Source organism: Macaca nemestrina, chromosome 12 (assembly GCF_043159975.1).
Source record: "Macaca nemestrina isolate mMacNem1 chromosome 12, mMacNem.hap1, whole genome shotgun sequence".
Taxonomy (NCBI): Eukaryota; Metazoa; Chordata; class Mammalia; order Primates; family Cercopithecidae; genus Macaca; species Macaca nemestrina.
Window position 1 is genome coordinate 57,436,145 of NC_092136.1, and position 17,595 is coordinate 57,453,739.

At 36.9% G+C, this 17,595-nt stretch overlaps 1 protein-coding gene across 11 annotated transcripts in view; it reads left to right on the top strand.

Annotated features, from left to right (window-relative positions):
• LOC105488736 (serine/threonine kinase 33) overlaps positions 1 to 16,684 on the top strand; it is a 221,534-nt gene extending 204,850 nt beyond the window's left edge. For 10 of the 11 annotated variants that reach the window (XM_071075134.1, XM_071075132.1, XM_011753093.2 and 7 more), the window contains 2 exons: positions 1,949 to 2,146; positions 16,479 to 16,684. In XM_071075134.1, the coding sequence (XP_070931235.1) occupies positions 1,949 to 2,146; positions 16,479 to 16,679 (399 nt within the window). In that variant the 3' untranslated portion in view covers positions 16,680 to 16,684. The remainder of the gene's footprint in view (positions 1 to 1,948; positions 2,147 to 16,478) is intronic. The other variant, XM_071075135.1, reaches the window with a different exon arrangement.
• The last annotated feature ends 911 nt before the right edge of the window (positions 16,685 to 17,595 follow it).

Genomic DNA, 17,595 nt, shown 5'->3' on the forward strand with positions numbered 1-17,595 from the left:
TGTGATAACAAATGACATCCAAATCTCAGTGCTGTTAGTACCTTCCATGGCCAATTGACTCGGGGGAGAGGAGGAGGTTCTGTTTCACTTTGTCCTTACTCAGGAACCCAAGCTGAGGGAGACTCCATCTCTATGCTTCTGTAATTACCAGTTCAGGAATTGGAAACATGATTAATTGCATACTATCTCTTTAAGTTTTCACCCAGAAGTGATACATACAGTTTCCAGTCATGAATCACTGGCCAAAGTAAGGCACATGGTCACACCCCAAAGAGGATAGAGAAGTGAAATTCTACCATGAGCCTAGAAGGAAGAAATGTTGGGCAAGTAGCCTTAATCACTACCACAGTTTCCAAAGACTTAACCTGGGGAGGGCTTTTCAGGGAGGAGTCACTGGGGACTGGGATTGCAGACTTAGATGTGTCAAATTGTCAGTTTCTGCTAGTGAAAGAATCAAGTTGAGGCAAAGTTGTATGTACTTGCATTCTAGGAGTCTGGTCACTGATTTTATGAAAATTAAGTTAGAGGTCAGAATGAGGCCAAGAAGTTGTAAGAGAGGAGAGATGGATCATAGGGACCAAGCAGAGCCCTGGAGAGCAGAACCCCTTCAGATGAGTGCTCTGAGACAATCTACCATTCTACATGATTTCAGCTCTTTAATGGTTACTGTCGCTGAGCCACTGTCTGTTTTCACTTGAGTTGACTACATAATTGGGAGTTCTGGGATACCTGACAGAAATGAATCTTAAATTGAACCTTCGAGGAAATGTAGGCTCTTGCTATGGACTGGCAGGAAGAAATGGCAAGAGCATTCTAGGAGTAAGTAGGTAAGGGAGGAACAAGTGCAAAACCAGCGTGAGATGTAATGGGATGCTATGAACATGGTAGGAGTACTGAGCTTCTTAAAACAAGGGAACAGAGAAGAACCACAGGGAATTAATTGCATAGTGATCCTCATTTAGTTATTAGCATTCCACATTTAGTGTTTGTCTATGTCTTTAGCCACAAATACATTAAACTCAACAAGTCCTCAACAGTGTATTCAGATAGGTACCCTTAAAATACCCTGTCTCATGGTTTTCTATGTCACTGATGCTAAACATTTCAATACATCCATATACCAGAGTAATTTAGAATCACTTCATAGCTGTGCCCACACCTGAACTTCTCATTTTAATCTAAATGTGATCCATTTTTTTGGTCTAAATTTTTTCTAACAATATGAGGTAAGAACAAAAATATTTAAGACACACCTAATCAAGCAGGAGCTATTTGAGCTTGCATTCATGTATTTCTCGGCACATTACATAGGGTATTCTATTTTGGAAAATACGGTTAATATAAAATGGTCAATTTTGGTATGTATCATCATATGCTGGGATAAGAACACTGTGCCAAGTCAGTTATAATCAAATGACCACATTATATTTAAATCTTCCAGACAGGTAAGGGATTTCAAATTAAGTACCTATATTCTTAGACATAGTGCTTGACTAGTTGACTGAATTTAGATTTTTTTTTTCCCTAGATATTTGGATGTTGTATAGACTTCTCCTTAGCACTGGACCCACTGGCCTTTGGCCAACTTCTTTAGTTCTTTCAACCTCCCTCTCAATTTTCTAAGAACAGCACTATAGGGGGTATTTGGGTTCCAGGAAATTGCCCTGTGTAGTGTTCTTTGCACAAGCATGCTGCATTGTTCTTTCAAGCCTGAATATTTCCCCTCTTAACTTGGACCTATTACAAGTGATATCATGCAACGGGTGTGAGCCATGTCAGTACAGGGAGTGTACTCCAGTGGTCATCAGAAGTTTTCATATTTATTCAGCATTATAATCTTTTCCATGTGACTGTTACTGAATTTGGGAGACTATCTCGCTAAATGATGTAGGTATCGTCTCAATTATCTAAGCTGTTTATAACACCAAAAATTGATTGTCAATATTAGGGCAATAAACTTTCTTCCGTGAGACCAACCAATGTATTAGAGATGATGAAAGAATGGAAAAATAACCCAGAAAGTGATGAGGAAAACACAACAGAAGAGAAGAGTAATCCGTCCACTGAAGAAAAGTTGAAAAGTTACCAACTCTGGGGAAATGTCCGTGATGCCAATTACACTTCAGATGACGAGGAGGAAAAACAGGTAGGAAGAATCATTGCTGCATTTCTCCAAAGTGTAAACCCTCACTACACCTGGAACATTTTTTTTGCAAATCTGTCTTTTTGTGGTTAGTTTGTAACAAAGGTCGAGCATTATATAGCAAGTAAAGTTCTTTCTGCTTTATAAGGCTAGCACGATTTAGTGATGTGGCCTACATGTTTATTTTAAGGTTGATGATTATGTAGGGCAGGTGTCTGCAAACTTTTTCTATAAGGGAGCAAATAGTAAATATTTTAGGCTTTGTGAGCCATAGTAGTCTCTGTCACAACTACTCATCTCTTACATTGTAGTGTGAAAACAGCCATAGACCACAAATGAATGAGTGTGGCCATGTTCCAACTCAACTATTTTTTCCCCCAAAACAGATGGCATGCCAAATTTGGCCCAAGGATCAAAATTAATAATTTTTGTACTCTACCAGACAATTTGGAATGGGTCTATGTATTACATAGAAAATGATCATTATTACATTATTCAGTTATTTTTGTCTGAATTTATGGTAACAAAAACTTTTTATATAGGTTTATTATTTTACCTTATTAGTTCTGAATACAGTTTTATTCTTTTTCATGAATAGAATTGAATAACATTTTGATTGGTTCTAGATTGTGGTCGGTTAGCTGGATATCCTGACAAAGTTTACCCAAAGCTCCCCTTCCCTGCTTTCTTGTTTGTTTCTGCATTTGCAGAAAATTTCTCTGTATGTGTTTGTTCTCCTTCCTGTCTTGAAATCTAATTAACATATCTTAACTATTATTTAATAATTGAGCATCCTGCCAGCAGGGGCTGTGTTCACCTCAGGGTAGCCAGACTTCTCGTGAGGAGTCGCTGGTTTCTGATTCTGTGATGCCTAGAATTAGGCAGAGTGCAGAGAGGGACTGCCAGGGTAAATCCTGGACCAGACTCAGGGAGGTGCAGCATCGCTGGCCTACACCCCTCCCTGCCAAGAATCCTCTCAGTAACTTACAGAAAGGGACATGGTAGCATGATCTATTCATTGATTTTTATTTAGTGGTTGAGAACTTCATTACTTTATAGCAAATGTTTAGATAATAAGCATAGCATAATGATTTAGGTATTTTGAGATGATAATATTTTTACCATAATGTAGACATAAGCTGATTGAATTCTTTTTCCTCTCTAGTGCGTTAACAACTCCTGCGATGCTTAGCTCTTGTATTTTATATTCTCCTTAAAAATAATATCATAAAATTCCATGTTTGCATTTCTCATTGAACATAGTTTGAAGATTTTTGTTGACTGACTTGGCATTTTATACACATATTCATACATATGCACACACCTACTTACACATATACATGTATACACGTATACTCACATATTCTTACACATATATATGTACATCTACATATACTCACATATGTATGATTATACACACGTTTTGTGGCCTTGAGTTGTATTTATCACTGCATCTAACATAAAATATGCTTGTGAACCAAATGTCTTCCATTTCCTTTTCCATTGCCGTGTTACACTTTTCCCCTCCCACTCTTCCAGCCGCCCCTGCAAGTCACAAATTAATGAAACTTACTATGTGAATCAACTAGGGAACAGAAGAGTTGGAATTTGAATTGTTTGTGGATGCTAGAACTATACCAGTGGGTTGAAATTTCAAGAATACAGAGATGGTGAGAATATTGGTTGATATTTTAGGAATGTAGGTTTCATCAACAGGAAAAATTTTTCCATAGTCAGAATTCACCAGCAATGGAAAAAGGCTGGGCCATGGATAACAAACCTTCCACCTCCCCATCATTGGAAGTATTCAAGCAGACTCTGGAAGGCTACTTGTTATAAATGCCATAACAGGAATTCTTGCAAGGTGGGTAGAGCTTGTCCTCCCTTGATGTCCTGTAAGGAACTTTCCCATGCTTAGATTTGGGAATTTCTCAAAAGCCAGGGTAATCACACCTTTCGAAAAAATGGCAGAGCTCTTGGAAAACTAGCAGAGAGAATAAGTGAGGATGTGTTAAAAACAAAAACAAAAGTAAAAGCACTTGAACTCAGCACTTTCCTCCTTCCCTAAATAATGGTCCCTTGGTTCCAAATGCCTTGGACATTATGGGAAAATGCAGTCTGCATCTCCTCTTTGTTAATATTTGGATTAAGATATCACACTACACTTGTTTCAGATTTGTTTTCAGATAGTTGGCACTTGGCAATGTCCTTTTGTTCATTTCCACCTTTGTTTGGTTATGGTATTCTGAGGACAGTAATGTTCTCTTATGTATATCTTGTTTCTCACATGCTGAGGACATCTAGATAATGTTTTGTGCTGTCGGTAATCCTCTGAATTCCCTAAGACAAAGCCTTTATCAGCTTTACTGGATAGACTCAACTTTCACTCCTGCAATAGCATTTGCTCATCTTCTGATGAGACACTTGGCAGACCACTGCTTATTGCAGTAGTGTGCCTTTTAACATTAGGTCCTTAACGATTCCTGATAAATGCTATCATGCTTTCATTGTTCATAAGCTCAGAAAACAATTGGAGAGAAATGAATGTCCATAATTAAAGTGTACCTTCCCATAACCATGGAGGAAGGGACTGGAATCTCTAGATGCAATACAAGTATATTTGCATTATGGAATTCTTGCTTTGTAATGGAGAAGCCTCCTAATTGTAAAATTGTTTAACACAGTCTTGAATGAATTTGTTTAATGAAAATAGAAGATTTTCAGGCCAGGCGCGGTGGCTCACACCTGTAATCCCAGCACTTTGGGAGGCCCAGATGGGTGGATCACCTGAAATCAGTAGTTTGAGACCAGTCTGGACAACATGGCGAAACCCTGTCTCTACTAAAAATACAAAAATTAGCTGGGCATGGTGGCACTCGCTTATAGTCCCAACTACTCAGGAGGCTGAGGCAGGAGAATCGCTTGAACCCAGGAGGCGGAGGTTGCAGTGAGCCGAGATCATGCCGCTACACTCCAGCCTGGGCGACGGAATGAGACTCTGTCTCAAAAAAAAAAAAAAAAAAAAAAAAAAAGAAAGAAAAAAGGAAAGAAAAGAAAATAGATTTTTGTCATTTTCTTTTGTGATAATTTTTCCTTGACTGAAAACCTAGTTGTTACAGTATTGTAGGAGATAGTACATGTAGCAGTTGCTTTATCTAGGCTAGAAAGTAGAAAGGTATGGTGGTTTAGAAACGTTGAAAAATTATTTTGAGAAATGATATGTGTTCATAAAACATTTTTTCAAAGACAAGAAATATTGACATTTAAATAACATTGAAATTTAATACTTTGGTATGTTGATAATGTTTCTGTGAGGAAAAACGTAAGTTTTCATGATATTTTAGTGAGTAGGATAAAAATTTTCTTTTCCTGAAAATTGCATTTTAGCTTTCTGAGTCCATGAGAACTGACTGTCATATGAAAATGTGACGGTACTTGCACAATTGTGGCATACTTCCATATCCCAGTATTGAAGCGTTGCAATGTGGCATATGTGCCCAAGCACAGCCCTTAAAATATTGTAATAGTTAAAAGTACAACTTCGGATCTAGGCTGCCTGGATTCAGATTCTGGCTTCACCACTTACAAGCTTTATGGTGTTCAGCAAGTCTCTAGGCCTCCATTTTCTCATCTATAAAATAGGGATAATAATCTCACCAACTAAGGGCTAGGTGAAATCATGCATGTAACACTCCTGGCACATGGTAAGTACTTATTAATGTTAGCCATTAATACTTTCATTATTACTGAAAATGTATATAGAATATTACTAAAATTGCATATGTTTTCCTGGTTGTATCAAGGCTCCTTTGGGTATAAGTGTGGGAATAAACTAGTAAACAAACCAAGACATTTCATTTTCAAAAGTGATCATGTGCTGCTTCTAACCTCAGTTTGCTCTCTGAGTTTGGTGAGTTTCCTAGGGTACTGTGGTAGGTTGGATTCTTGTTTCCAATTAATTATTCCTTTCCTATAAATAATTTGTACATGCATATTCTTTGCCATGTGACTTTGCAGTTCTCTCTACTAGAACTGTTGAAGGCTATTTTCTCACCCTACTAATGTTGGTTTTGGCTGTGATTCTGGCTGATGGAATGTTAAAAGGGTGTAATGTAAGCAGAACCTTAGAGGTGTTTCCATGATTTAGCTTGCTCTCTTCGATTTCTGTCACCTGCCATGAGAAGAGCATGCCTGCAGAAAGCCACAGGTCCTGGAATTGTGGAGATTTGTGGAACAGATCTGAATTCAGTCTAATACCTGAAGTTTAGCCTACCACAACCAAACTCTGCAATTAATTGAGAAAAATAAATACTTGCTGTTACAAGATACTGAGATTTTTGCAGTTGTTTGTTGTGTGGTTGTGCAGAAAAGAGTTAACATAGGTGGCCTAAACTGCTATCCTTCAAAAGACCTATTTATTTGCAAGGTTGACCCTTGGCTCATTTCTGGGAACTTAGCTAATTGTGTCTAAACTATTTGTGCAAACAATATGGTTTATGCTGAATACCTACTTTCCTTCTGGGAATCTGGGATTTGGGTAGGTGCTAGGCAGAGGCTGCCTGAGTGACCATGGGTGCTGAGTCTCCAATGGGCTTCCATAGTTGGCAACATTTCACACATGCTGTCACAACTAATTGCAGGCAGAATTAAGCACATCCTCTGCAACTGCCCTGGGAGAAGACACTTGGAAGCTTGCTCGTGGTTTCTCTTGGATTTAGCCTGAAGTGCCTTTTCCTTTTGCTGGTTGGGTTTTGCATCCTTGCACTGTAATAAGTCATAGCCATGAGTACAAATATAAGTGTTAAGTCCTGTGAATCCTCCCAGTGACTTGTCGAACCTGGGGGTGATTGTGGGGACCTCTCAAACATAGTTGAATAACTACTGCAATAGTAGACTAATACAGGTACAAATAACTAATTGTGCTAACATTAATCTTGACCTGTTATTTGATCTAATGCTGCTTGCAATGCGAGTTGCTGGCCTGGATTCATAGGCTCCCAAAAACAATGCTTTTGTTCTAAAGGAATATTTTGTCCCTACTTCTACTCCCACACAAGAGCTTTTTGTATAAGGCTTAGGTTTTACCACAGGGTTAACCAGATTCCCATTGTTGCAAAGATGTATTAGTGAATCCTTTAAATCACTTCCCTTTCTTCCCAAGCCTGACTTTTGCTTAGCTCCCCTTAGGGCCTATAGCTGTTTGGCTATGCTATGCATATCCTTTCTCTATGGAGAACCAACCCATTGTGTTGGGTTATAACAAGTATTGCTTCAATTCCAAATGTATTAATTTGGGCCCATTTATCTCTTACCCTACCTTTATGCGATAAGTGTTACATGTATTACACCTACATAATTATAAACCCCACAAAATAGTGATATAATTTTTGCTTTAAATTGTCATGTATGTTTTCAAGAAATTAAGAGAAAACATTTCTTGTATTTATCCAGATAGTTATCATTTCTGATACTCTCCTTTTTTCTTAACTTTTGATCATTTTTTTGATGAAGTATCTGTGGAAGTTTGAAATGTTCGTTGCTTATATGTATTGTGTCACTTTTCTCTGGATGCTTTCAAGGTCATCTCTTTATCTTTGATTTTCAGCAGTTTAACAATGCTATTGCTAAGCATGTTCTTCTTCACATTTATCCTGCTTGGGGTTTGCTGAGCTCCATGAATCTGTAAATTTGTACCTTTAGCCACATTTTGGAAGTTTTGTCATCTTTTCCTTTATTTTCTGAGACTCCAATTACTCATATATTAGACAGTTTGATATCATTCTATAGATTCCTGAGACACTATCCATTTTTTAATCTTTTTTTCTATTCTTTACATTGGATGCTTTCTGTTGATCTATCTTCAGGCTTACTGGCTCTTAATGACTTAATGCCAATACATTGAGAAGTTTATATGAAATGGTCAAATTTCTTTTAAAAGTACAAAAACAGTTACACAAAAATAGAAAATCTGAATCATTCTGTATTTATTTTTTAAATCATATCTGTAATAAGGAACTTTCCTAAAAAGAAAACTTTATTCCCAAATGATTTCACTGTCTAATTCTTCTAAATATTTAAAGAAGAAATAAGAGAAAACTTACACATAAACTCTTGAGAATATTTCTCAACTCATTTATAAGGCATGTTTGCCTTACAAATAATGATACTTAAAAATGACAAGGATGTTACAAGAAAATTGTTAGCCAATATCTCTCATAAATTATAGTCATAAAAATTTCAAGCGATATTAGCAAACTGAATCTAGAAATATATAAAAGAATAGCATATCATAATTTAAGTGTTTGCAGTATATTCCAGGAGTGCAGGTTTGGATTAACATCCAAAAATCAACCAACATAATTCACTATATATAGATAAAGGAGAAAGCTATATAATCATCTCAATGATTTTGGGAAAAGCATTTGATAAAATTCAACACTAAAACATGAGAAAATCCTCAGCAGACTAGGAATAAAAGGGAACTTCTTTTACATAATAAGAGATTTTACAAAAAAATCCAAGCAATTAGTATCATTCTTAATGGCAAAATATTGAGTGTTTTCATGCTAAAGTTAGGGGAAAGGCAAGGATGTTCTCTCTCACTAGTTTTCTTTAATATTGTACAAAAGGTTCTAGCTGATACAGCAAGGCAATTAAAAGAAATAAAATTATATATATTGTAAAGGAAGAATAAAACTGTCTGTACTTGCAGATGACATGTTTATATACATAGAAAATCCCAAGGAATCTACAAAAAGTGAATTAAAGAGGTTGCTGGATGCAAGATCTGTATATAAAAATTGTATTGTTATATATTAGCAATGAACAATTAGGAAATAAAATTTTAAAATTCTAATTGCCACAACACATAAAACAGTGAAAAAACTAACAAAATATATGCAAAATATTTATACCAAAACCATGAAATGTTGTTGAGCAAAATTGAAAAAGACTGAAATAGATGGAGAGATATACCATGTTTATGGTTTAGAATATTTGGTACTATTAAGATGTCAGTTCTCCCCAAATTAACTTACACGTTGAAACCAATCCCAGTTGAAATCTAGAACACTTGCTTTTTTGTTATAAATTGATGAGATGATTCTAAAATTTATTTGGAGATACATAAAACCTGAAACAGACAAAATAACCTAAAAAGAACAAAGTTGCAAGACTTACATGACTTGATTTCAACATTTACTACATAGATACAGTAATTAATGCAATGTGGTGTTGATGTAAGGATAAACAAATAGATGAGTAGAACAAAATTGGGAGTCTAGAAATAGACCCATGTTTATACAGTCAGTTGATTTTTGACAGAGATTTCAAAGCAATTCGAAGGGGTAAATGACAGTCTTTTTAATAAATAATGCTAGAACAATAGTAGATATATGTGAGGGAAAATGAAATTTGACCCCCTAGCTAAAACTGTACACAAAAATTAGTTTGAGAAGGGTAGAACTAAAACTAAAAGCAAAACTATAAAGCTTCTAGGATAAAACATAAGGGACTATCTTCCATCCAGCAGATAGTCAAAGATTCTTAGAACACAGACACAGAAAGCACTTTTAAAAACTGGTAAAATGGTTCCTAAAAATAAAACACATTTGCTCATCAAAAGCTTGTTAAAAAATAAGCAAGCCACAGACAGGGAGAAAATGTTTGCAATAAATATATATGACAGAGGACTTGTATGCAGAATATATAAACAACTTCTATAGCGCAATAAGGCAATTCATGTTTTAAAATAATCAGTAGACTTGAACAGACACTTCACATAGGAAGATATACAAGTAGTCAATAAGCATATGAAAAGATGCTAAACATCATTAGTCATCAGGAAAATGGAAATTAAGGCCACCGCAGGCTATCACTACATACTTTCTAGAATGGCCAACATTTAAAACTAACAAGTCCAGATATTGGCAAGGATATGGAACAACTGGAATTTCCCCACCTTGCTGGTGGGAATGCAGAATGGTACTATTCTTTCAGAATATAGTTTGGCATTTACTTTTTTTGTGTGTGTGTGTGATGGAGTCTTGCTCTGTCGCCCAGGCTGGAGTGCAGTGGCACAATCTCAGCTCACTGCAACCTCTGCCTCCTGGGTTCAAGCAGTTCTCCTGCCTCAACCTCCTGAGTAGCTGGGACTATAGGCGTGCCACCACACCCAGCTAATTTTTTGTATTTTTAGTAAAGATGGAGTTTCACCATGTTAGTCAGGATGGTCTTGATCTCCTGACCTCGTGACCTGCCCACCTTGGCCTCCCAAAGTGCTGGGATTATAGGCGTGAGCCACTGTGCCCGGCTGGCATTTACTTTTAAGGTTAAGCATTCACTTACCATTTATCCAGCAATCCCAAGTTCACAAAAAGATTTGTAATGTATGTTTGTAGCAGCTCTGTATATAAGCTGCCCCAAACTGGAAACAACCGAAATATCCATTAACAGAAGAGTGAGTAAACAAATTGTGGTATATCCATATAATGGAGTACTACTTGGCAAGAAAAAAGAAATGAGTTACTATTACATGGATGAATCTCAAAAACCTACGTTTCAATGGCATGAGAATATACAAATATCTGAATAAAAATTCAATTAAAACTGTTAAGCAGAAGAACTCAGATACAAGAGTACATAATGCATTCTTTTTCATGTATATGAAGTTTAGAAAAGGCAAAACTAATTTATGTTGAAAAAAGCAGAATAGTTGTGGCCCCCAGAAGATGGCCCCCAGAAGAAGGTTGACTAGGATATGGCAAGAGAGAACTTTTATTTATTGATTGTGGTGTTTGTTATACAGGCCTATGTGTTTGTCAAAACTCATCAAACTGTACACTTCAGATATGTTATTCTACTGTATATAGATTATACCTCAGTTACAAAGAAAAGAAACATATTTATATTTTTTTGTAATTTGCAAGTTAGATTTCATTTCTGTTGACTCCACACAAGACCCAGATCTTTATACAAGTAACTTTAGAAGTCTATATGTTTGGAAGTCAATTTTTCTTCTCCCTTAGCTTTTCTTTCCTTTCCTTCTTCTGAAAACCATAGGGATGTGAGAGAAGGTCAGTAACCATTACACACAAAACTATAGCAGAAAACTTATATCAGAATTTTGTCATTTGGACTTTGTGCAGGCCTATAATTTGAATGTGTGACTCTAGAAATTGTTGCTATGGTGATAAACCACTTTACTTAAATAGCATGTATTTTACTCAAAATTCAGAGAAATGCTAACAGTTTCTAGTAATCATGCACTGGTATTAACTGGCAGGGATATGCCTAGAGCTTACAGGTTTTGCATCCATTATCACCAGACAAGTTCATCAGGTTAAAGCCATGCCAGTGAATAATGAAATATGTATAGTTAGTCCAATTTTCTTGTTACATATCTCCCCTTGCACACTTGGAGCCCCTTTTTCAAGATTAATAATATGAGCTAGAGAAATTAGGCCAAGGGTACTGAATTACAAAAAGGTGAAACTGGAGGAATGCTTGTAAGGTCATCTTTTCCATCATTCTGCCTCTAATAGAACTGACTGTTCTTCAACTGTCCCAAATGGTAAGAATTTGCCAGAGATGAAGAACAATTGAAATGCTGCTTGAGACAGCCCTTGATGTAACCGTCCTGACTGACTGCAGCACTCAGAGATGCTGTCCACCTCCACAGTGCTGAAATATGCCTCCTTCTTCATTTTATAGATTTTGATTATATATAGCCTCTCATTCTTTATCTTTTAGATTGAAGAGCACTCTTAAAAAGAAACCTTCATTCCTTAATCATATTAGTAGCCTGTCTGTAAACATTCTCTGGTCCCTTTATATCTGTTCAAGCTGGTTGCAGTGTTTCAGGTACGAATTCATCATGATTTTATAAAAGGATAGAAATTTGTTTCTTTGATTTCTAAAATGCTTTCTGATGATAGCTAGGTTTTTCTGACTAGTATGCCATGGTACATTAGACCAGTATCTTCAAAGAACAGCCTATAGTGACTTTTAGGTCTTCTCTTGGATTGGTAAATATATGCCCAACAGTCTCATAATGATCATTTAGAATCTTTCCCCTAAGAACTAAGTATTGAAATTCTTCTGTTATCTTTCTCCCCCTTTGTACAATCTTATGGGAGCTCATCACCTTCTATTTGCTTTTCCTGACCTGGAAGATCTTATAGCCTTGGCAATTTCATTTTTCATTTCTCTGTTCTATTACTTACAAAACTATAAAATTGCATCAGTGACAGCATAGATCCCTGAGGAATCCCACCAGCTATGAGAGAAGAAAAGGAGAAACGCAAAACTTAGATAACCTATAACCCAACAAAATAAATCACTGAAAAATTAAGATTTGTTCATGTTTCTAGATAAAGCTTGGAAGCTGGAATTTGCCTTGCCCACTCCAGGAACTAAGAGGCTTGGCTCTTTGTGAAGAAAACTATGGCCTGGCCTGGAGGTCACCATGGTGGCCATTGTGCATTCGTGTTCCGTTAGCATCAGAGGAATGGTTTCAATGAAGGATATTTGAGGGGAGTCTCAGACTCTTCTAGAAAAACTATTAGGATACTGCTTCCTAAACAATGGCATCCTAAACTTCATGCAACTGGAATTTAGTAAAGATAAATGGTAAGGCACACATACACATACAGTATTTTATAAGACAAACCCATATACACAGAAGCATAAACATTTGCATATTGAGATCATCCTGGCCAACATAGTGAAACCCTGCCTCTACTAAAAATACAAAAATTAGCTGGGCATGGTGGCGCGTGCCTGTGAGTCCAGCTATCGGGAGACTGAGGTAGGAGAATCACTTGAACCCGGGAGGTGGAGGTTGCAGTGAGCCGAGATTGTGTCATTGCCCTCCAGCTTGGGCGACAAGAGCAAAACTCCATCTCAAAAATATATATATATATTTGCATAAAGGCAAGTAGATTTGAATTGATGTTACCAGGTTGTGAAGGAGCAAATACTGTGATTTGTTTCAGTGCAGCCAGCATTAAGCTGATTTTGGAGCTCAATTAAAATATGGATGACTGTATTAGTTTTAACATGTATTAAAACCAAATTGACAAAGAAATAAGAAAACAGGCACTCTTATATGCTACTGGTAAGATTATACCTCAGTACAACTGCAGTGGAAGGCAACATGATGATATCTTTCAAAATTACAAATCCATGTACCATTTATCCGAAGAATTTCTCTTCTAAAATATATATCCTGTAGAAAAACTTACGAATGTGCAAAGTGTCATGTGCAAAATGTGCTTGCAAAAGATTGGAAACAAACCTGAGTGTTCATTGTAAAGGGACTGGTTAAATAAATTATGGTACTTCTAAACAAGAGAATATTGCATAGCCAAAAAAGAGAATGAGGACTTTTTCTTTCTATGAATTGACATGGAATGATCTTCAAGATAATCATTAGTTGAAAAAAGTCAAGGTGTAAGAGTGTTTATAGTTGGCTACTATTTGTATGAAAGATGGGAAGAAAGCATGTCAATAGATGAGTGTATTTGTCTGTTCTCATACTGCTAATAAAGACATACTGGATAATTTATAAAGAAAAAGAGGTTTAATGGACTCATAGTTCCACCTGGCTGGGGAGGCCTCACAATCATGGTGGAAGGCAAAGGGGGAGCAAAGATACGCTTTAGGTGGCAGCAGGCAAGAGAATGTGTGCAGGGGAACTGCCCTTTGTAAAACCATCAGATCTCATGAGACTTATTCACTATCATGAGAACAGCACAGGAAGAACCTGCCCCTGTGATTCAGTTACCTCCCACTGGGTCCCTCCCACAACACCAGATTATGGGAGCTACAATTCAAGTAAGACTTGGGTGGGGACACAGCCAAACCATATCAATGAATTAGATTGAACCATAGGAAATTGCCATTATTAGACTGTTTTTGACCTGCAACCAATGGAAATGATAGTGGAATGACAACCATATCCATTTGGTTCCACCTAATATTTGCTTGAAGATGCATAAAATCTCTCTGAAAGTGTACACTATAAATTGACAGTATTGGTTGTCTTTGGGGGGCAGAGCTCAGTTAACTATGGGGTAAAGAGGAGATTTTGAACATTGTGAATATTAAATCATGGGGATGTACTATCTGTTTAAGAAATAAATGACTAAACTTACAAAAAAATCAATGTGGCTGAGGAAAATCATTTTCTTATCTTACTACAAAATGAAACAGAAATATCATATTTCTACACCAAAGCAACTAAACATTGTTTAGTTTTCTTTTTCCTTCCACTTTGCCAGAAGACTTTAATAATGATCTTAAGATATTATATCCAAGAAGAAAATACCAGCATCTATAGAGTTTTTGGGAAAAAGAAAAAAATTATCATCAATAATTCTGTTCACAGAGACTGTTTCTGAGTGTTTCTTCAGGAGTGACTGCAACTCCTGAAACTACTGTAATGACTCAACTACATTAACAAATGGAGCAGTGAAGAAGAATGGAACCCTTAAGCCAGATAAGAATTTAAGTACATTAAAGGAAAATGAATCTTTATTCCTGCTCGATAGAATGTTAGTTGTAGTGGACATGTTGAAAACTACTTCCTCAACAACTTGGATGATAACTCAAAATCCAAGTAGAAATGTCAAAAGAGAGAAAGTTACACTTAGATTCACCTTTTAATAGGATTTGTATGTAAAGGTAATTAAATTTTATGAATTGAAATTTTCAGGATAGGGTGTATATCTTTTAGAGACCAGCAGTGTACTAAACAAAGCAACTTGTTCTCAGCCAGATGCTCTAACATCAGGGGTGTTGTATCCTCACCTTATCACTGAACATAAGGAGTTTTCAATAAAAATACAACCTATGTGAAGGAATACTAAAGAATTTTAAATATTTTCTACCTCTTAAAAGAATACACAGAAGCAACCCAGAGGTTTTCTTGGGGGAGAAAAAGAACTAGAGAAAGTGACCTTTTTACATTTCAAATTTTATACAAATTAAAATTTTAAGGTGCAAAATGATTTTTAAGTATTACCTGCTCAAGAATTAGCATATGCTGGTTATAAAATCAGACACACGTGATGTTCTGAAGAGGCACACTTTAAGGGCTTTCTTCGGTAAGCAAACATCAGGTAGATTTTCTTTCTTGAAATATATATAGATTTTCTTTCTTGAAATACATAGATGCCAAAAGTCTTACAGGACCCAGACTTTTACTGCAGCCCTGGGAAGTCATGGATTCACTAGGCAAACATATATTAAGTGCTACTATTGGATATAAAACATCATTACATCACAAGAACCTGAATGATCCAGGAAACACTGCATTTATTTTGTGTTACACACCATCTTATCACACTCTTTGAAAATTGTTAACCTGATTTTTAACCCAAGTGTGCTGTGACTTTCAGGTAACCAGAGTGTTAAACTTGTGAGCTCTTTCCTCAATCATCCTGTGTAAACCAGAGCTTCCCTCTCTCTACCCCAGTGGCTTGGCCCCTGTGTTGCTTTGTAGGTCTCCTGAGACAATCTCTACTCTTTTAGAACTCTATGCTTCAGCTTCACTTAATTAAAAGTGATCACTTTAAAAATAGGCCTAAGGTCAAAACGGACCCTGCTTCCCTCCTGACAGCAGGATTCAAAACCACTTCTTCCTTTACTGTGGATTGAGGCAACCTGAGAAAATACAACTGCCTCTTAAAACCCCATCTGCTTGTTTTCTACTCTAAAGCTCACATAGTACTTTCGTGGCCACACTTTCTCTTCATTCTCATGGTAACCTCTTGTGGCAAATGTGCAAATATTATTTGCCTCCACTTAAGGGCAAGGAACAGAGAGGCTCAAAGAGGTCCATAGTGGTGTGACTGGGATTAGAAACCAGTCTCTGGAATTAATGCGGGAAGATAGTGGGGATGTGAGTGTGGGCCTTATGTAGCACTTTATACCCGGGTTAGAAAGAATAATTACGTTGTACTTGTCAGGGTATCCATACAAATGTCAGAGCTTGTGTAGAAATCTGTAAAGATGAAGTGAGTACAATTATGTCTAAGTGGGCTTCCCTGCACAAATGTTACCAGACATTTACTTACATTTTGGATAGCAGAGGTTTCCAAATTGAGCCTGTAGAGTTTGCTCCACACCAAACACTGAACAATTCAGTTTTCTTAAAGGTGCAAAAGGATCTTTTGGCATTTAATGATAATGTTACAATATGACTAGTTTGTACCCTATGTATCTAGAGAGTGCTCCCGCTTGAAAATCCTGGACAGCTTTGTAGTTCCTTGCATCTTTGAATTGATGTGCATTGCTTTGTGTCTGAAAATTAATCAAGACCTTTTATTTGCAGTCTACTGCTTATGAAAAGCAATTTCCTGCGACCAGTAAGGACAACTACGACACATGCAGTTCAAGTTTCACATCTAACAAACTCCTTCCAGCTGAAATCAAGGGAGAAATGGAGAAAACCCCTGTGACTCCAAGCCAAGGAACAGCAACCAAGTATCCTGCTAAATCCAGGGCCCTGTCCAGAACCAAAAAGAAACTCTAAGGTTCCCTCCAGTACTGGACGGTACAAAAACAAAGCTGCTGTTGTTAGCACTTTGATGAGGGGGTAGGAGGGGAAGAGGACAGCCCTATGCTGAGCTTGTAGCCTTTTAGCTCCGCAGAGCCCCGCCATGTGTTTGTACCAGCTTAAAATTGAAGCGACTTACCTCCAAAGCAGCATAAGCTGCACGTGGCATTAAAGGACAGCCACCAGTACGCTTGGCTGTGGGCTGCAGGGAAAATCAACTCAAGATGTACACGAAAGTTTTTTAGGGGGGCAGATACCCGCAATTCAAGGCCGTGGGCACACTTGCTCATTTTTACTTCAAATTCTTATGTTTAGGTACAGCTATTTATAGGGGAAAACAAGAGGCCAAATATGGTAATGGAGATTCCAAATGATACGTGCACTTTGTACTAGAAGACTTCGTTAGAAAATTACTAATAAACTTGCCATAGGTATTACAGCAGAAGTGCTTCATTCACATGTGTTTGTGAGATTTTAGGTTGCTATAGATTGTTTAAGACAACTTATTTTAAACGTAGAAAGATAGGAGATTTTGTAACTGCTTGCCATTAACTTGCTGCTAAATTCTCAATGTATTGATTAAATCAATAAAAAACAGATGTTACTCAGCACATTAATTTTTATGTTAACAAGAGGTGAATATAATAAGGTCCTCTAAGCCTTTGTGCAAATTATAAGTTTGGTCTACTGCTGCAATGGTAGGCACACATCTTTGGGGAAGATCATGAAGCAAGAAACAGGGGAACATACCTCATTTCTCGTCGCATTATAGACATCTCCTTTCCACCTGGGTAACTAATTTTGCCAGTTGAAGTCAAACTGGGTGAATAGCTGCTTTCCTTTGCTTCCCAAGCAAATTCTAAAGAAAGAATTTGTAATTGCTTTTACCTTC